Raw genomic sequence first — 20,110 nt, 5'->3', positions numbered from 1 at the left:
GATTTAGAAACATCTGTTTCTACACAAATCTCAGGACTTCAAACGTGTACTCACCATTCATTAGACTGAAGAGCAGGTGACTCATTCTGCGCTATATGGTATAAGGCACTCATTGCATTCATATTAAACAAAGGAGGCTTTCGCTCCGCTGTGGGCAGAGTAGCAGTAATCAGATTTCAGAACTGATAACAATGAAATGGTAATTTTCAGTGTGAGATTTAAGGTTTCACTTAGAATATAATTGCAATAATTCTTAATGCATTGAAAGAAAGAGTTTCAAGCACAACTGATTATACTTTGTGATTATAGCATTTCCCCCAAGCCATTTATAATTATTTCACGTTCTTAGTTAACTGCAGTGATTTACCTAATTCAATGCATGTAATTCCCAAGGACCAGACATCTACTTTGCCATCATACTGTCCTTCATCCATGGCAAGGATTACTTCAGGAGCCATCCTATTTCAATAAAACAGTAGTTTTAGTTTGATAAATTTGTATTGTAACAATGATAATTTTATTGATGTAGCTATCATTATACTATTAATAGAATTATAGTTCTAAAAATTATAATGGAGACATGAGACAGTCATGGTGCAACAAAGTACTGAAACTATTTTCAGCCCAACACCAGCATATTTGAAATACAAGCACTTAAAATAGTATTTATCGGGATACTTTTGTTTAAAAGCCACTGAAATAAAAATCGAACTTCAAAATAACCAGGTTTTCCATTCATCAAAAGATTTAGGGCAGAATTTTATGGCCCTGTCGAGGCAGGGGTGGATCCTTAAAATGCAGTGAGCCACTCAAAAATCCACCAACTTCAGCGGGACCAGAAAATCCTGTCGGTGGAAGTAGCTGCAAAATTCCACCCTCAGTTTGATATTAAAACACAAGCTTTGCTAAATTAATTTAAAATGGTTTGTTTTTAATTTCTGTGCTATTCACGTTCAACTATATCAATTAACCATGATGAAGCAGAGACTCAGCATTCCTGGTTTGATAAGTGGTAAAGTCCGACATTCTCAATTTCTTGCAACCTTGATCAAAAGGACTATTATGCTCAAGTACCAGGTCCTGAGAAAAGAAAATCCTGCTACAAGCATCAGTTTTTCTGTGAATTTTGTAATAATTACATTGATAATTTCACTTAAAAGATATCTGTGTTTTCATTCTAACCCTCTCCGCAATGCTGATTTGTTAGTACATTCAACAAGCATCAGCAGCCCTCTGGCACTCAAACTTCGTGTGGAAGGCTAGAAAATTAATTTTATTTTGGGGAAAGATGCTGTATCAAAGACAAGCTCAATCAAGGACCTAAACAAACTTACACTGTTACCTACCCAAACTCTGCATGTGGATTTTCCAACAGGAGTTAATGATATTGGGCAGGAGTGGAAAGATCAGATGATTTGCCCTCTTTGCCGTATGAAACCAATGTAACAGCCCTATTTTTGGCTCAGCTGGAGCCATTTAAGTCAGGACTGACCAAGAATCTAACCTGGAACTGTACTGTTCAGTATTATGCCAGTTAGTGAATTTAATAATTTAAACAGTGAAAGCTGTATAATCTTATCTAGGTTTATTAGTGACAAAAAAACGAATTTGGCTTTGAAGGTTTAAATATTCTTTAAGTTTTATTTTTATAAACTACATATTGCACTCAATTTACACTCAGAATTGAAATGGGAATCCTTATCTGTGCATTCTATTGTAATTTTAAAAGTTAGCAAAACCATCATGAGTATACATTATGTACTTTCACCAACAAATAGCAATATGACTGGTGAAATGAAACAGCATGCTGCCTCCTAACCTGCTTTTAAACAATTTTAATTCTATTCATGCTATATCAACTCCTATTCTCATTATATGGAATAAATAGGCAAAGCTGGATTCTTTTCCAAACTGCATTCTAAATTAAGATAATGTCTGATGACAATATATCAGGTTGTTAAAGAGATAGAGGAAATTATTTTTTGCTGTTGCAAATGTACTGCAATGTTCAAAATAATAATGCACACTAAAAGCTTCATTTTAGTTTTAATTCAATGTTTATAAATGACATTGTCATTTGCTGCCTCTCAATAGGAGGATGACATCTAGTCAGGGTCGCAAGTTTCTGCCATGGATCTTCATGTGACTGAACAGGCTGATTCTTGACCTGTAGGTCTTTGCGCACATAGGGTAGGCTATTCCATGAGGTAGTGGGATCTGGGGTGCATGGCTTCCTTTTCATCAATGAAATGACATCCAACCTCCTAGCCGTTGCAAATTTCTGAGAAGTAGATGATACATTTGCCATATTTGAATCCACAGCTGCATGTAAGAACTTCCTCACACACCTTAAAGGGCTTCATCCTGCACTCAAAATCACCTTTGAAATGGAACAGTCAAACTGAGTTCCCTTTCCTCGACGTGCTAGTTGAGAAATTTGCCAATGGGTTCTCTACTACTGACTACCACAAGACTACCTTTGTTGGTCAATATATGTGTTGGGATTCTTACACTTCCATGGACTATAAGATTGGCCTGATCAGCAACCTCGTAAATAGGGCCCAAGCCTTTTGCGCACTATGCAAGCTTGATGCTGAAGTACGGCACATCAAAGCCATCCTGCAGGATAATGGCTCTCTTGGTCAGATCATCACTTACTATATATCATGCAAAATCATGATTGGACCCAAGACTGCCACTTTCGGTCCTGAGAAGTGCCCAGTCTACCTCAAATTACCCTGGGGTAATGCATCTCAAAAATTTGAGCAACAGGCGAACCTACCTGCTGCACATTGTTACTCTGATGTAGCAACATGAGTTGTATTCTCCACTAACAGGATGCTGTTGTCAAGCCAAAAAAATGTTCCGCCTATCACATAAATGAGCAATATGGTATATGAATTTCAGTGCCGCTGTGACGCTGGGTATATAGGTCATACGTCCCAACAATTGGTGGACTGTAGCAAACAGCAAACAACCTTTGCCTGCTCATGACAAGCAAAGTACTGACCATACCCAAACAGCCCATGCTTGCAAAACTCAAAACTTAATGTCCAACATTAAATGGGATTCTACAATTGGACAACACCTGCTAAACAATCCTCACCGTGTGAAAAATTACACTAAAAACCAATTAAGATTACCAGTCAAGCTCGCAGTGAGGCTCACTTATACATGCTAGAAGCCACATATATTCACACACAGGGCCCTGTCCTTTGCAGGCAAAGGAACATGTCCACAAATTGCGCCTTTTTCAAACAAACAAAAACTTAGGGAACAGTCATTCTTGGGTTCATTCCCCAGGGCAATGCCTTGACCAGAGTCGATCTGCCTGGTTTGAATTTGAACAAAGCTGGGCAGTTAACTGTTCCATGCGGCATTCTCCATGGCAATGCCCCCTTCAGATTCCACCTCCAACCAATCAGCACTCTCCTCTCATGCAATTAAATTGTTGTTCTCCCATTACTGTTGGAAGATTCTTGCAAGCTATCCTGATTAGTGCAAGACCAAAAGCTTTTACAGCTCTTTCATTCAGCAATACTCATTTTCTTTCCTTCTCTGTCAGCACTCTGCCTCATTCTAACTGTTGGTAGAAGTCTGTGCATGACTTTGTTTAACGTGGGGACCTTGGGATGCCGTCATTGTCCACAAGATCATGTTGGGTTAGTGATCAGACACAGGAGACGTGTCAAATCATGATGACCAGGACCACATTGCCGCTGTAGCCTTTTTCCGCCTTCACAGTCGGTGAGACACACTGTCTTCCTTTGCTTTTTCTGCCATTGAGCATATTTTGAACCGTGCTTTGTCTGGCACCTCCCTCTGACCTTGCCGCCATGGATGGCCATACAGGAGAAAGGAGCTCCCAACGGCATCACTCAAGGGGTTATTGAAATGCACGTCAAGGTGGTGATTAAAACTGTGAATGACAGCCAGATTGCTTCCTTTGATTTGGCTTCCTGCTTATGACTATAAATTATTCATTAAAGACAAATGATCATGCATGGCTTTTGGTTGAAGAAATGTTTCTTACCAATATGGTGTTCCCACAAATGAATTGGCAGGAGATACTATGGAAGCAGATCCAAAATCAGCTAGTTTCACTTGGCCTGGTTCCGTCAGGAGGATATTACCTGCTTTTATGTCTCTGGTTACCAAACAAGTAAAAATACAATGAAGCAACAGTCAACAAATTCAGCAGTCAACTCAAAATATTGTTCATGTAAGCTGCATCAAATAATATAATCATCATACATGCTTTATCAATATAATTTTCTTTATATTAACACTTGTGGCTTTAACAAATTTATTAAAATGGTATATACTCAAAATGCGAACCAGGAAAGACCCTATAAAGTAATTTTGAGGTGCTTTATAGAAGATGTATTGCTAAGACACTATTTCTGGACAAGCATTTAAAAAATAAGAACAACTTCCCCAATGGTTCAGTGATATAGACGGTAGGTAGGATCTGATAACACTACAATTGGCTTCAGCACCTAGGTTATGGCTGGGGAAAAGAATCAGCCACTAACCCTGCTCCTTAACATAATCCAGCAACTGCTGTTGGAAATACATCCAAGCGGATGTTTTGTGATGGTTAGGATCAAGTTCAGCTGTGATACCCACTTCCTCAGGCCAAAACAGTCAAGTGTCAGACATGGGTAACAGTTACTTGGGCAGTCATGCAAACTGGAAATCAATGAATGCAAGAAGAGCGAGAAGAAAATTAGTGATAACGCTTCTTTGAACAAAATAATAAGCTTTTGGTCATCTAACCTAAAATCTTCTTATGTGATTTGATGTGATATCATATTTTATAATGCTCCTGTGAAGCACCTTGGGATGTTTTATTACACGAAAGTTGCTATATAAACATAAGTTGTTAAATACATTCAAAATGTTTGCATGTGGGTGAATGTGTGGTCAGAAGCTCATCTCGAGATCAAATATTCATCCTTTTCATGTCAAATGGAATCTCATACTAGAAACCATTTCCCATCTGAATGTCAAAAAAGAGAAATTTCTGCCTGCTATGCTTAAACCTTATTTTACTAGCTTTCTTTGGTAACCGGCAGCTAATAATGGTAAATATCTACTACAGAACCAAAGGTTACTAAATTGTGGGATTACTGCAAATTTATGGGTAATTTACACCAGTATATAAAATTGTTTGAACATTCTACAATTTCCATGTTTTGCATCTTTGTTTTCTTCATTTACAAAATGATTATTTGCTAATGCTCCACATTTGCAGCGGAATTGGACAAACAGAAGAGCATTTATTGATTCTCAGTGCTCTCAGTAAATTTAATCTTGTTATTGTTAATTTATTGAAAATTGCAATCCTTTAGCAGATAGAAGTACAACCGTAATTGTGAGAAATCAAAAAACATGCATCGGTATGCACAAAGTGCTTGCTAAAATATAAAACTCTATTTTCAATCTCCAATTTTTTCCTTGTTAAATCTGTAAATTGAATTTAATTGATATGGGTTTCAGACCAGTATTGGTACAGTACAGTTTACACATAGCAGCCTCTAGTTATGCTGCCTCTGAACCACATGTTGAACTTTCACTGTTGCAAACTTGGTATTCAAATCTTAGCCCAAATGCTACTTATTAAAATATTGTCATCCTGATCCAGTGTTCCACTGCATAGGCTTACCTGTGAATCATGTTGTGGGAATGCAAGTAGGCTAATCCCTGGAGGGCACCATGAGTAATGGCTGCTATCTCAATTTCCTGAAGTGGTTTCTTATGAACTGAAATTAAACAAAACCTAATAAACGTGCTATTGGAGGAACATTTTGGTATCCCTTCATTATTAAAAGCAGTGAAGAAGAAATTCACAAAACATTTTCCTCAACCTCAAATTTTGAGCAAGATTATTTTTTATTATTAATTAAATCTCAATTGTTCAGGTTCAAGGACTAACCTCTGCTAAGTGTTCTATGACAATCTAAGGTTTCAAATAAATATTAAAGATTTTCTTAAATGTGCCTGGTAGGAAGGATAAACTGGCTCTATTATATCAGATATGCTTGAGAGAGAGAGAGAGAGAGAGAATGTCAAAAGAAGGGATAGAGTACTAGCATCTCAAAATCTGCTATGCTCCGGAGAATTACAAGATAATAAACATTTATTTAAGCATGAGCATCGACATTCATGGAAAGTTAGGAAACTGAACTGTTTGAATATGTACGTTTGAATCAAAGCACTAAGAAAATGCACAGAGTAATAGCGCAAGACAAATATAGAACTATATTTTCACCTTTTTGTTAATGAGATATATGCTCTTGATTGGTAAGGGGATCAAAAGTTACGAGGAGAAGGCGGGAGAATGGGGTTGAGAAACTTATCAGCCATGTTTGAATGGCGGAGCAGACTCAATGGGCCGAATGGCCTAATTTCTGCTCCTATGTATTATGGTCTAACTATGAAAACATACAAGCTGCCTTTTATTTTCTCCATGTAGGTAGTAAGAGTGGAATTACACACAGGTAGAAAAATGTTTTAAAAAAGTAATTTTCAAATGGGGGTAGATAGGAATCGAATTTTCTCTGTATAACTATTACTTTCATTGAATTGAAAGGTTTAAAGAATTTATTAGAAAACATTTTACATTTATTTTAAAAAGAATCAAAGTTATATATGAATTCAATAAAATATGGTGAACTCGATGACGTAGTATAGTACCGAACAATCCTTGTTTGGAGACCTCAACTTCAATGTTTTGTGTGCACTGAATTAGCTCATTTCAACTTTAATTATATATAAAAACAGAAAATGCTGGAAATACTCAGAAGACCAGGTAGCATCTGTCTACAGAGGATCATTGGCCTGAAATGATGTTTTTATTTCAGGTTTCCAGCGTCCGCAGTGCTCATCTCAACCATGACCAGAGTCACTCCTGCTGAAACGTTGTGTATGGGCAATAGATGAGCATCCCTAGCTGTGGATGCCACATATAGCAGTTGAATAGCTTAACAAAATTTAAGTTGAAGCTTTATTACCATTAATGCCATTATTGTAATGATGCAGGAAGGAAGGGAGAATAAGAATGAAACTGGAAGTAAAAAAAAACATATTACAAAATACTTAAGCCAATATACAAGATGGGTCTTCTTGTGTAACTAAGTTCATTGCTCAGGGTATACTGGACCATTCTGAATTCACTGTTTGTAAATACAAGTTATTTTGGAAACGTTGAACAGAAATATCAGGTTAAGAAAACCATTTGAGATACTTTAGATCATAAGAAATAGGGCGAGTAGGCTATATGACCCATCAAGCAGCCTTTTCTATGTTCTATTTAGACATGTAGAGATTGAAAAATTGAGATTAATGTATCAATTTCTTGAATATTTTCCAAAATATACACAATGTTTTCTGCATGTACTTGAAAGGAACAACTTCCAAGAAGAAAATGGAAAATTTTTACCTTCTAGAAGGTCTGAAGCGGACCCTAAACAGTACTCCATGACCAGCTGCAAAAAGAGCAAAACAGCTGATAAAACTATGTTTAAAACAGCTTAACTATGTTAAGCAATCTTTGCATATCCACAGGTCTCATATTAGAAAGAAAATTGGGTTGCCACAGCTATAATCATACAGCAAAGAATGTACACTGGATACATGTTTGATGAAACTGAAGTGCACCTTGATTTTCATTGATTGAAAATCACCATGCTTCAGACTCATTGGATAGGCGTGTAATTTAAAAGCAAGAGAGTTTCATCTTGATCACTGTTAGAAATCAATGTTATAAAATAAATAGGCTAAGGTGTTATGTACATGAAGATTTACTTTTTTTATATTGACCACTTGTAACCAAGTTTGTCCTTCTGAACAAACAGGTCCAGTATCAAAATTGCAGTTCTCAGATCTTGAAGCCTGAATAAATAGATTTTTTTTCCATTGGCTCCAAGATTTGAGGGCTGAAACAACATTCTGGATAAAATTACTAAGGGCTCTTTGATACTTCATTAACAATATACACAGTGATGCAGTCAGTTCACATATTAATAAATAAATTAAATTTCTTACCCAGGCTGTATGTTCCCTTAGATAACAACCTTTGTATTCAATGCTATTTGGATGTCTTAGCTTCTGTAGAAATTTGACTTCTTTGATAATATCCTGCCATTTCTGTAAGAAATTTTTGTATTTGTTTAGCAAAATTGAAAACATACTTTTGAAGCAAGTTAAAAACAAATTTGCCCAAAAGGATATAAGATATTACATTGGATTTTGCAGTAAAAGTACCAGACAGGCTATCAACACTTATTATTGAACAGTTTATCTGTCAGCCACTTCTGGAAACTGCGCACAAGCAGTTAAATGTAGAAATCAGGCTATTGCCCTGCTCCTCGAGAAGCTTCACTGTACTGGTATTTTGCCCAGGGACTCACCAGCGGATCACATGAAGAGTATGAAGTTCCTGTATTACCCACCTGATACCCACTAAAGTTGCCAGAAATGAAAGGGCTTGCCCATTTTAGTGCGTGAATTTTTAACTGTGCAGTTAATCTTAATTACAGCCAATAACCGCTTCAGCACTGAAAGTCTTGATTCTCATCTTTCTTTGCACATCTTTATTTTACTTTCTGTCCATGATTTGCCATGGGATTAAATATTCTAAATTATACTTCCTGGTTTAGACCCTGCATCCCTTGCTAAGAAATCTTCAATCTGACTGGTTAAGTAGATACACAGTTGCTTGTCTGTTCACACAGATCTCAGACCCTCAGGAGAGGGCACTCTGCTGAAATGGATTTCTAATCACCGCAAGATCCAGTGCAAAGCCCACATAAAGTCTGCAGGCAAGTATAAGTGCAATGAGCTTGCCAGTGACTGTTCAGTGACAAAGCAATGGCACTGACCTCGAAAAAAACTGTCCGCAGCGATCTCCGTGGCACAAAGTCAGTTTAAATTGATGCCAAGTCAAGTGGACTCCATGAATCTAGCAACAGTGATGTTCTGCAAGCAACTAATTAGCTGAAATAGCCAATCACACCAAAATATTCTCATGGACAGCAAACCAATAGGTTAAAAACCTCTGAATCCGTTCACTTTTAATTTTAAATTTTACAGATAGTGAAAGACATGATTGGGGCATATGTATGGGATTAATGTTGAAACTAAAATACCATAAGAAACTTCAAAAAGTATTTTAAAGATCTGGAATTTATCATAATGGACAAATTTGATATTCAACAAATATAAAATTACTCTTTCAGCACCAGCGAGACTGTTCAACAGTAATTACGAACTTAGCACACCATTAAAAAGCCAGTTACAATTTTTCAACAAGCGAGACTAAGAATTTAGGAGCTCTAGTCAGTTCAATGACTTCTAATTGACTGCATTCTGGGTAGGACCTCACCAGCACAACTGATGGAGCAACACAAAATCAGTGATAGCAATTTCACATTTAATTGCATGTGTGTGGAGTCAGTTTCAGAAGAACAATATATACTTTTTAAGGGGGATGGGACAGGTAAAGCTGGATAGAAGGCCAGTGATAGGTGGAGGCAAAGAAGAGATTGTAAAAGATGTCATAAACAAAGGGTTGAAGGGGTATTGATGGTGGTGCTACTGGCTAAAGGAAGTGCTAATGGTGACATTAAGAGTAGAAAGCAAGATGAGCAAGTGACAGATGGTCCTAGTGGGAGTGGGGTGGAGACAGTGTGGATTAAAGATCAAAAGAGGCTAAAAGGTGGGAATAAAACAATGAATGGAAATAAATTTTAAAAATAATAGAAATAGTAGGCAAAAATATAGATATATATATAAAAATTAAATATTTGAAAAATGTGGATAAAAAGAGTGAGGATGGAGGAGAGAGTTCGTGATCTGAAGCTGTTGAACTCAATGTTAAGTCCGGAAAGCTGTAAAGTGCCTAATCGGAAGATGAGGTGCTGTTCCTCCGGTTTGCGTTGAGCTTCACTGGAACATTGCAGCAGGCCAAGGTTGGACATGTGGGCATGACAGCAGGGTTGTGTGTTGAAACGGCAAGTGACAGGAAGCTCTGGGTCATGCTTGCGGACAGACCGAAAGTGTTCTGAAAAACGGTCACCCAGTCTGCGTTTGGTCTCTCCTCTGGAGACTGCCTCCTCAGCCCTCATCATCTTGAGGCCACTTGCACAGATGAATAGTTCCACACACACCCTGGGATACCCCCTTTCTGCAGGCCAGCCCTCGCCATGCAGCCTCTTCCCTTGCCTGAGGCCATTTCTTCCCCTTTCCCCCAAAAATTGACCCCGGTAATCAATGTGGTAAATGTAGATAAAACAGGTAATCAATATTGACTAGGACACCAAGGAGAGCTCCCATTACCGTAATCAATTAAAAAAAAAAATTATTCGCGGGATGTGAGCATTGCTAGCGAGGCCAAGCATTTATTGCTCCCTAATTGCCCTGGAGAACGCGATGGTCTTTCTTGAATTGCTGTAGGAACATGCAGTGCTGCTAGGTAGGAAGTTCCAGGAATTTGATCTGAGTGAAGGAATAGCAGTAGAGGCCACTGATTTGGATGGTGCTGTTGGTGAGCTGCTGCAGTATATTTTGTAGGTGGTACAGACTGTAGTCAGTGTGTTTGTAATGGAGGCATTGAATGTTCAAATGGTGGATGGAGTACCAATTAAGTGGGCTGCTTCGTGCTGGATGGTGTTAAGCTTCTTTAATGTTATTCTTTAATGTGCATTCATTCAGGTAAGTAGAGAACATTCCATCACACTCCTGACTTCTAGATGGTGTAAAGGCTTTGAGGAGTTAGGAGATTAGTTACTCGCCACAGAATACCCAGCCTATGGGTCAGTCCAGTTACGTTTATGGTCAATCATATGCCCAAGACTATTGATGGTGGGGTATTCAGCAATAGTAATGCTGATGAAAGCAAAGGGAAGGTTGTTAGAATCGATAGTGAATGTCCAACATGTGTGACACAAATGTTACTTGCCACTTATTAGTTCAAGCCCGAATGTCATCCAGGTCTTGTCCCATGCAGGTAGAGACTATTTTAGTAGGTGAGAAGTTACGAATGGAACGGAATGCGGCAAACATTTCCACTTCTGATCTTATGATGGAGGGAGGATAACTGATAAAGCAGCTAAAGATGGTTGGGCTTAGACACCAGCCAGCAGCAATGTCCTGGGCTGAGATGGTCGGCCTTAAACAACCATAACCATCTTATTTTGTAAGAGGTATGACTCCAACTAGTACATAGTTTTCCCCTAATACCTACTGACTTCAATTTTGTCAGGGCTCCTAGATGCCATACTTTTAACAATAATATAGATAGATATAGTTAACAGACAGTATCCAAAGTTTAACTCCTGTTGATGCCATTTCAAGATGATAAAATGTTATCTATTACCTTATTAAGAACAGAAACCACATCAAATAAAGTAAATAATAAAGTTCATTACCCTAATACTTGTAATAGTCCAATCTAAGATATTTTAAAGCCACATTCCCACTTGTAAATAGAATAATACTGTTGCTACACTGCCTTTCAGGTCATGTTTTTTCTTTGCTGAGGTGACTTATAACATAAGTGAGGTGCAGGTCCAGGATTTCACTCAATCCTCATTTCAAGATACTACTATGTTTTTCTGAATATCGCACTTCAATGTTTAATAATTTCCAAAGATTCTCAGGAGTTGTTAATTATTCCAAGTAGATTTAGGTAACAACACTTGCAACGATAGTGGAATCCAAAATCACAGAAGTCAGCATTTGTGAATTGCAAGAAAGATCATTTTCAGCAGCATGTTGATGTTACTGCCGCAGAAGCATCAAGTCTATTGTCAGATCATGTGCAATAATTTGGCACAAATTGTAAATTCTGATGTAAGGGTTGTTACTCAAAGGATACCACAGTAATCTGGGAAAGAATCCTACTATTGTAATTGAAAGGACAACTATCCTAGATGCACAGTGAATCTTGTTCATCAGCTATACTCAAGCAACAATGAATTCCTTTGGTGTGAATTGGTATTGATAGTTACTCAAAAGTAAAAAATAATCAGCAAGTACCTTTCAGTGACAGTTAACTACTACATTAATACACTTCAATCTAAACATTTTAAATTGAATTCCAATTAATATTTAAGGATGCTACACTTTATTTTTGGATGTGCATGACCTGGACAACTTACTTGAGCGTGCATCTTTTGCAATTTCTCAGCTTAGTGTTCCATATACTATAGCTGTGTCTTGTATTCCTCCGCAATCCTACAGTTTAACATGCAAGAATCATCCATTTACGTTACTCATTTCAAGGGAGATATGATTGGTGTCACAACAACCACCATAGCAGTCAGTTCAAATTTGTCTTAGTGTTGGTACTAACATACTCAATCCAAGGTTAACATGATGATACTACAGCAAAGCCCAATTATAGGAACTTCCTGCTTGTGAAACATATAAGATCCTGAGGGGTTCTGACAGGGTGGATGTGGAGAGGCTGTTTCCTCTTGTGGGAGCATCCAGAAGCCAGGGTCATTGTTTAAAACTAAGGGGTCACACATTTAAAATGGAGAGGAGGTGAAATACTTTTCCCTCAGAGGGTCATGAGTCTTTGGAACTCTCTCCATGAGTCTTTGAACATTTTTAGGGCAGAGGTGGATAGATTCTTGATTAACAAGGGGGTGATAGGCTATCGGGGGTGGGTGGGATGCAGATTTGAGGTGACCATCAGATCAGCCATGAACTTATTGAATGGCGGACCAGACAATGGCCTATTCCTGCTCCTTGTTCGTATGTTTATAAAATAGAAATAAAAGCATGCTATAATTCGTTTGAAATATTCCTTCCACAGCTGTTAGGAAATCTTCATTATACAGAGATTTTTTTCTACACTAGCCTGCATTTTGCTTATATAGCAATTTTAACTCTTTCCGCATCCTTGAAAAGAAAACTGCATCAGCCTTTATAGCAGAGCTTCTCGATTGTAAAATTTTAACCTCTGGTTAAAAACCTGTTTAAAAGCCAGTTAGCTTATTTAAATTGGTCCCATCTGCAAAGTAGATGGTGAAACCTAGTATTCGTTAAAAAAGTAACAACTTGTATTATTTGTGCCTTTAGTGTAATGAGTCCCAAGGCACTTCGTAGGAGCATTATAAAAAGTATGACACTGAACCACAGACAATGATATTGGTCAGATAACCAAAAGGTTGTTCAAAAGAGGAAGGTTTTAAGAATTATCTTAAAAGGAGGAAAGCGAAGTTTAAAGACAAAGAGGTGTAGAGAGGGAATTCCAGAGCTTGGGGCCGAGACAACAGAAGACATGGCCAATGATGAGGCAATTATTATTGGGAATACATAAGAGGCCAGACTTGTAGAAATGCAGATTTCTCAGAGGCTTGTAGGTTGGAGGGGGGATTTGAAAACAAGAATGAGAATTTTAAAATCAAAACGTTGCTTAACCGGGAGGCAATGCAGGCCACTGAGCACAGGGGTGATAGGGGAACAGACTTGCTACAATTTAAGACATGGGCAGCAGAGTTTCGGATTACCTCAAGTTTACAGAGGGTAGAATGTGGAAGACCAGCCAGAAGTGTTGAATAGTCGAGTCTAGAGGTAATGAAAGCATGGATATGTGTTTCAGCAGCAAATGAGCTGAGACAAGGCCAAAGCTAAATGATGTTAGAGGTGGAAATAAGAATAAGTGGAAATAAATGACATGAATCCTTAAAAATAAAAGTTAAACGGCTATATGTGGAAAAAAATAAAACAGTCAGCCTAAGTATGGGCAAAAGTTGCAGAAGCAGAAATGTTTGACAATTATTTTAGTTAAGTTTAATGTTGCAATAATAAAGCGCTTCCTGACATCTCAGACTGCAATTCAAATGTAATTACGTGCAGCATTTTGAAACATGATCAAACTCTGTATAAATAGAAGTGTATAATATTGGTCGGGATTTTGCGGCCAGCAGCAAAGCAAGGGTGTTTGCTACTGACCTCAAAGAAAACTGTGCTGAGGAATCTAGCAATCACTGTGGCAAGAACTTTAACTCTCTTGCAATGGACAATAATTGTAGCATTGTGCAATGGAGATTTCCAGCATTGAACATTAGTGATGTCATCAAACTGTTGAAGCAGCCAAACACATTAAAGAATTCTCACAGACAGCAAACAGGAATGAAAAGAACTAATAATCAAATCACGTTTAAAAAATTTTAGAGGGCAAAATAAAGATTAGGACATACACATGGGGTTAAGGTAGAAGCTGAATTATCAATAAAACGTTAAAAATCTAGTTTAAAAAATCTAGTCATTTATTGAGAGACAGTTAACAATGTTCCACAAATATAAAATTACTTTAACGCCAGATGGATTGTTCAGCAGTAGTTATTATTCAGATCATCATTTAAAAACCCAATTACACCTCATTGAACAAGGTTCAACTTTTTATGGGGCTTAAAACAGCAATATGAGAGCAAGAAGGGGGAAAATCAATCAACTCAGGTGATTTCACTGATCGTTGGCTCTGACAGTTCACTGTCAAAAACTTCTCAAACTCTGGGTCATTGTTATTTGCTTAAGTCTTATACATTGTTGGAATGGAAATATAACCAGTTGAGCCTGAAATTTCCCAGAACAGTCAGCAGTCTAGCCTAGCCATTAAAAAAATTAAGCCATCCTGACACAGCAATTTTTAGAAAAAAAAAATCACTGGATTGCAAAATGACTTGACCAGCATCTTAAAACACCCACTGCCCAACTTCTTTTCAGTATCAAAAACCTTCCGAGTGTTGTTGGTGGATTAATAGATAAGGAACAGGGTTCTCAATATTCATGCATGTGAAGAATGAAATGCTTCCTAGCCTTTGACCATGCATTCTCTATTTAAACAGTGCCCAAGTCAATTAATTTTCGTTTCATGTTTACACATTTTCTTTGCTTCTGGCAAGTCAGAGGTTAGGCTGTTTTATAACAATATGGGAGGTCATGACATGTAAAGCGTAGCATCAAGAATTTTGATTTACAATGACTGAACAAGTAAAATAGCCTGTTTAACTAATATTTTCACTGCACTGTGGGAATTATTATTCTAATCATTATTTGTTTTTTTTTAAATAAGTACCTCAAATAACTTTTTAAAAATTTGTCTCCTAGCTTTTCTTCAAATAATATTGAAGAAGCAACATATCAAAGCTGCTGCCAACAGAGGGAAAAACATCTAATTTGGTTATGTTAAATGCTACTACTGCATTCTGGGAGACTGTGCACTTCACATTTTTTTAATCTGCTATCATTTGCAAAGTCACTACATTACAATAGTGATTACACTTCAAAAAAGTACATCACTGGTTGAAAAGCGCTTTATGATGTCCGGTGGTCAAAAAAGACACTATTTAAATGCAAGTCTTTCTCTTTTTTTCACTGCACTGGATAACTATATGAAGTCCAAAATTTTGGAAAACATTTGAGGCATTTAAGCAAAAACTAAAGAGAGATGATTAAAGGATGTAAAAACCAAGTGATAACTTTAACATTATTGTGAAATACATAATTCTTGTATTTATACTATTTAAATCTTTATTAGAAATGTCATTTACAAGGAAAAATGGCTGACCTTTCTTTCAAAGTGTATTGAGAGATGTATTCAATTTGCTCATCAAACCATTCTTAAAATGTTTAGACATATTTTTCCAATTATAAAATGTCTGTTTAATTATTTAGACACATAATCCATTGGAGGCTGGTTAGCTCTGTTAGCTAGATGGCTAGTGAGTATTTCGGACTAAGCCAACAGCATGGATTTGATTCCTGTTCCGGCTGAGGTAGACTCGGGACCTGTCTTCTCACCCTACCCAAGACTGCATGTCAATGGCAAACCACCACTGACAAAAAATAGCTCAGGATGAAGCATTGACAGATAATGAGCCAAGGACCTGCTGTCAGGCAAAGCACATACATGAAGAAAGAATAATCTCATAATGAATACTAAAATAAAAAGTGCTGCAAGAAGAGGCAGTTATAAACAGGTAGTACATAGCAAATGAAAACTTTTAAAAATATATTTGCATCATGTGTTAATATAAAAACGTGCACATACACCACTGATAACTTGGGTGGGGGAGGGGAATAATAGTTGGTATATTTGCTGTTAATGATATACTGTCATGCTCTAAGCACCATTAATACTTTGGTTGATTTAATTAATCATGAAGTAAATCTCACACAAGGAGCAATAAATATATTATTGGATTCAAGTGAAAACCATGAGAATGTAGAGCTACTGGAAAACCTTTAGCAAAGTTCTGAAGTTACATTCCTCCATTAATTTTGGAAACATTTTGCCTAGACAATAGCAAAGTACATGCTTGAATTAAAAATTATTAAAACACATTCATTTTTTAAATATAGAAAGCTGAACTTGTTCAAGTCAATTTGAAGATTGGTCACTCTGATAAAATTTTCTATCTAAAATTTTAAAAATGCTTCCTTTTGTTTCAGTGCTCTTCTCTAACTTAGTCTTTCACCTCCCTTTTCCACAGATCTTCCAGCTCTGCTATCAATAGAGCCACATACATGTTACAAGTTGCTTTTAACTATGAGTGCTATTTGTTTTGACATTTTTAAAACTTCATTCTACCACTGTATAAAATGGCTGAACCAAACGATTATACTTTTACCTAGATGAGTTAGGTTTTCCAACAAATTATTTGCTTAATAAATGTGATCTGAAATTTTATACAGTTATGTATAACAGATTTGGAAAAATAACACTTTTATACCTGAATCAATTACAGAGCTGTGTCTTGGACAAAGAGCACATTCAACTCTGTTCCTTTCCTCATTCAGCTTACTTTTTGGAGGCTGTGCCAAAATCTCAGCTCTGTGCACTCAATAATTAGGTACTTAACTATGTAGTTTGTGTTCTCACTTTCAGCAGAAGCTGAGCTTCTTATTTTAGCCAGAACATTCAGTGGCAATGCTACAGTAGTGAGATGCTGCCCCAAAGGAAGGTAGCTTTAAATAAAGTAACCAGCTGATCAAACACCAACACAAATCAAGACCATGGAGCAATTTGTCAACTCAGGGATAGTCAAATCTAAAGGTGACCGAGGCAAGAATGAGGGTTTCAGCAGCAGGTGAGCTGAGATGGGGCAGAGTTACAAAAGTGGAAATAGTTGGTCTTAGTGATGGTGCAAATACACAAATAATGAAGAGTCTATTTGGGAACAGAATATACCCTCCCAAATAAGAAGTGGGTAATGTCCTGATTTCAAAAGAGATAAAAAAATTGTGTCAGATAAGGTAATATGATAAAGCAACCAACATCAGATGATGATGATGAGGGTCTATGGAAGTAATTTGTACTGCATTAGTCTATTTTTTGTATGTACACCAATAGCTGAGAAAAGGCATTGAATAAAGAGTAAAAAAAAACATACAACCATATGAACCAGGAGGAGTAGGCCACTTGGCCCTTCAAGCCTGCTCTTCCATTCAATAAGATCATGGCTGATCTGATTGTAACATCCCAACTACCCCCGATAATTTTCACCCCTTTATTAATCAAGAATCTATCTAGCTCTGCCTTAAAAATATTCTAAGATGCTACTTCCACCGCCTTCTGAGGAAGAGTGTTCCAATGACTCACGACCCTCTTATCTGCCTTAAATGAAAGGCCCCTTATTCTTAAATCGTAACCTCTAGTTCTAGATTCTCCAACAACAGGAATCATCCTCTCCACATCCACTCTGTCAAGACCCCTCAGGATCTTAAAGGTTTTGATCAAGTCACCCCTTACCCTTCTAAACTCCAGTGGATACAAGCCTAACCTGTCCAACCTTTCCTCATAAGACAACCCACGCATTCCTGATATTAGTCTATTAAACCTTCTCTGAACTGCTTCTATCACATTTACATCTTTCCTTAAATAAAGAGACCAATACTGTACAAAATACTCTAGATGTGGTCTCACCAGTGCCCTATATAACTGAAGTATAACTTCCTTATAATTCCTCTTGCAAAAAACAATAACATTCTATTAGCTTTCCTAATTACTTGCTGTACCTACATGCTAGCGTTTTGTGATTCATGCATTAGGACACCCAGATCCCTCTGAATCTCAGAGCTCTGTAATCTCGCACCATTTAGATAATATGATTTTTTTTTTATTCTCCCAACCAAAATGGACAATTTCACATTTGTCCACATTATACTCCATTTGCCCGGTCTTTTCCCACTCACTTAACTGTGTAGCCTACTTACGTCCTCTTCACAACTTACTTTCCTACCCACCTTTGTGTCCTCAGCAAATTTAGCAACCATACCATCTGTCTCTTCATCCAGGTCATTTATATAAATTGTAAAAAGTTGAGGCCATAGCACAGATCCCTGTGACACATCAGTCATTACATCCCACCAACCAGAAAAATACCTATTTATGGCTGCTACTCTGCTTCCTGTTAGCTAGCCAATCTTCTATCCATGCCAATATGTCACCCCTCCCGCCCCCAATACCATGAGCTTTTATTTTCTGCAATAACCTTTGATGTGGCACCTTATCAAATGCCTTCTGGAGAAGTAAGTACAGTATATCCACTGGTTCACCTTTATCCACAGCACGTGACTCCTTCAAAGAATTCCAATAAATTGGTTAAACACGATTTCCCTGTCACAAAACCATGTTGACACTGTCTGATTGTCTTAACATTTTCTAAGAGCTTGCTATTAACATTTTTAATAATAGTTTCTGACATTTTCCCTATGATAGGTGTTAAGCCAACTGGTCTGTAGTTTCCTGCTTTCCGTCTCCCAATGAATGTTTCCGGAGGATGGAAAATTATCCTGGGTCCCCTATAAAAAAAAATCCAATGTTTGATGGGCAGTATACCCACACTCACATTTTATTCACTGTATGCATTTCCTTGAAGTGGTTGTGAATCATATATAACATGGGAAGACCACAGGACAATAAGAATATGTATTGATATTGCATTGTGGGTTACAGAAATTAGGATTATGGATTTATAGAAGCTACAGGCCTAATATAAATTTCTATGAATTTTCAATAAACTCCATCATAGAAAGGATAGTTTTGTTCACCTCAGTTCTTCCCAGTAGTAGCACCCTCACCCAATCTGAAGATCATGGCTTCAAGCATCAGTCCAAGACTTGAGCTCATAATGTAGAATGACAGTTCAATGTAGTATTCAGGGAGTATGGCATTGTTGGGGAGCATTGATTTCTTGACTCAATGTTAAACCGACTTTGCCAGTTCAAGTGGATGCAAAAGATCCCATGGCATTAAGTCAAACAAAAGCAATGTTGCCTCCTGTCTTGGTCAGGGTTTATTTCTCAAGCATCACCAGATTAATTGGCCATTTATCTCATTTGCTGAGTACAGACTGGAAGGTGTGTTTGCCTCCATAACAACACTACACTTCAGCTAATTGAATACAAGGTACAGTGCAATATCCTGACGATGTGAAATGCTTTTTGTAAATGCAAGCTCTTTTTAATCAGTATTATGTCCATGCTTAGTACCTAGATGTCACCTTAATGCAAGCCGATGAGAAAGTTAAAGAAAATCTGTGACATATTATTAAATCAAAAATAGATGGAATAATTAGTCTGAAAGATTAAGTGGAGTTTGGTAAATTTTACTGCTAAGATAAAGAAGAACTTTAATTTCAATCGAAAAATTACTTTGAATGCAGGATTGGTAAGCTATCATTTGCTCTAAGCATGTGGCTAAATACTTTAAAATAAATGTGTATATATTATATATGTATACAATCTTTTCTTAATTACTACAAAAATTCCACATATTTCAAAGCATAGTAGACAAGTAACTAGCATTTATAATTTTTTATATTCCTAGAAGTAACTCTGATAAGCAGCTTTCTTGATTTAAAAATATACTTTAAATTCCTACTTTTAATGGAATCTCAGCAAGGCACTATAGAAAAAGTATATTAGGTTTACAGTCAAATTTACTACATATTTTACACACAAATATTGCATTTGACATGCTTTTTGTCTGTCGCATTTCAAGTATTGTATTACATACATACATTTCTGTCACATCGGTATTTGATTCCATATTCATGAAACAGCAACAGGTAGGAAAGATACCATTCAG

The 20,110-nt window shown here is 37.1% G+C and overlaps 1 protein-coding gene across 3 annotated transcripts in view; it reads right to left on the bottom strand.

Annotated features, from left to right (window-relative positions):
* The window catches only part of taok1a (TAO kinase 1a), a 169,391-nt gene that overhangs the window by 48,877 nt on the left and 100,404 nt on the right, over nt 1–20,110 (bottom strand). For all 3 annotated transcript variants that reach the window (XM_041196835.1, XM_041196834.1, XM_041196837.1), the window contains exons 4-9: nt 8,050–8,151; nt 7,445–7,490; nt 5,669–5,765; nt 4,034–4,147; nt 368–459; nt 55–148 (exon numbers count right to left, since the gene is read on the bottom strand). In XM_041196835.1, the coding sequence (XP_041052769.1) occupies nt 55–148; nt 368–459; nt 4,034–4,147; nt 5,669–5,765; nt 7,445–7,490; nt 8,050–8,151 (545 nt within the window). The remainder of the gene's footprint in view (nt 1–54; nt 149–367; nt 460–4,033; nt 4,148–5,668; nt 5,766–7,444; nt 7,491–8,049; nt 8,152–20,110) is intronic.

The sequence above is a fragment of the Carcharodon carcharias genome, chromosome 10 (genome assembly GCF_017639515.1).
Source record: "Carcharodon carcharias isolate sCarCar2 chromosome 10, sCarCar2.pri, whole genome shotgun sequence".
In the NCBI taxonomy this organism is placed as follows: domain Eukaryota; kingdom Metazoa; phylum Chordata; class Chondrichthyes; order Lamniformes; family Lamnidae; genus Carcharodon; species Carcharodon carcharias.
The sequence above is the reverse complement of the archived record's forward strand: the minus strand, read 5'-3'. Positions and strand labels throughout refer to the sequence as shown.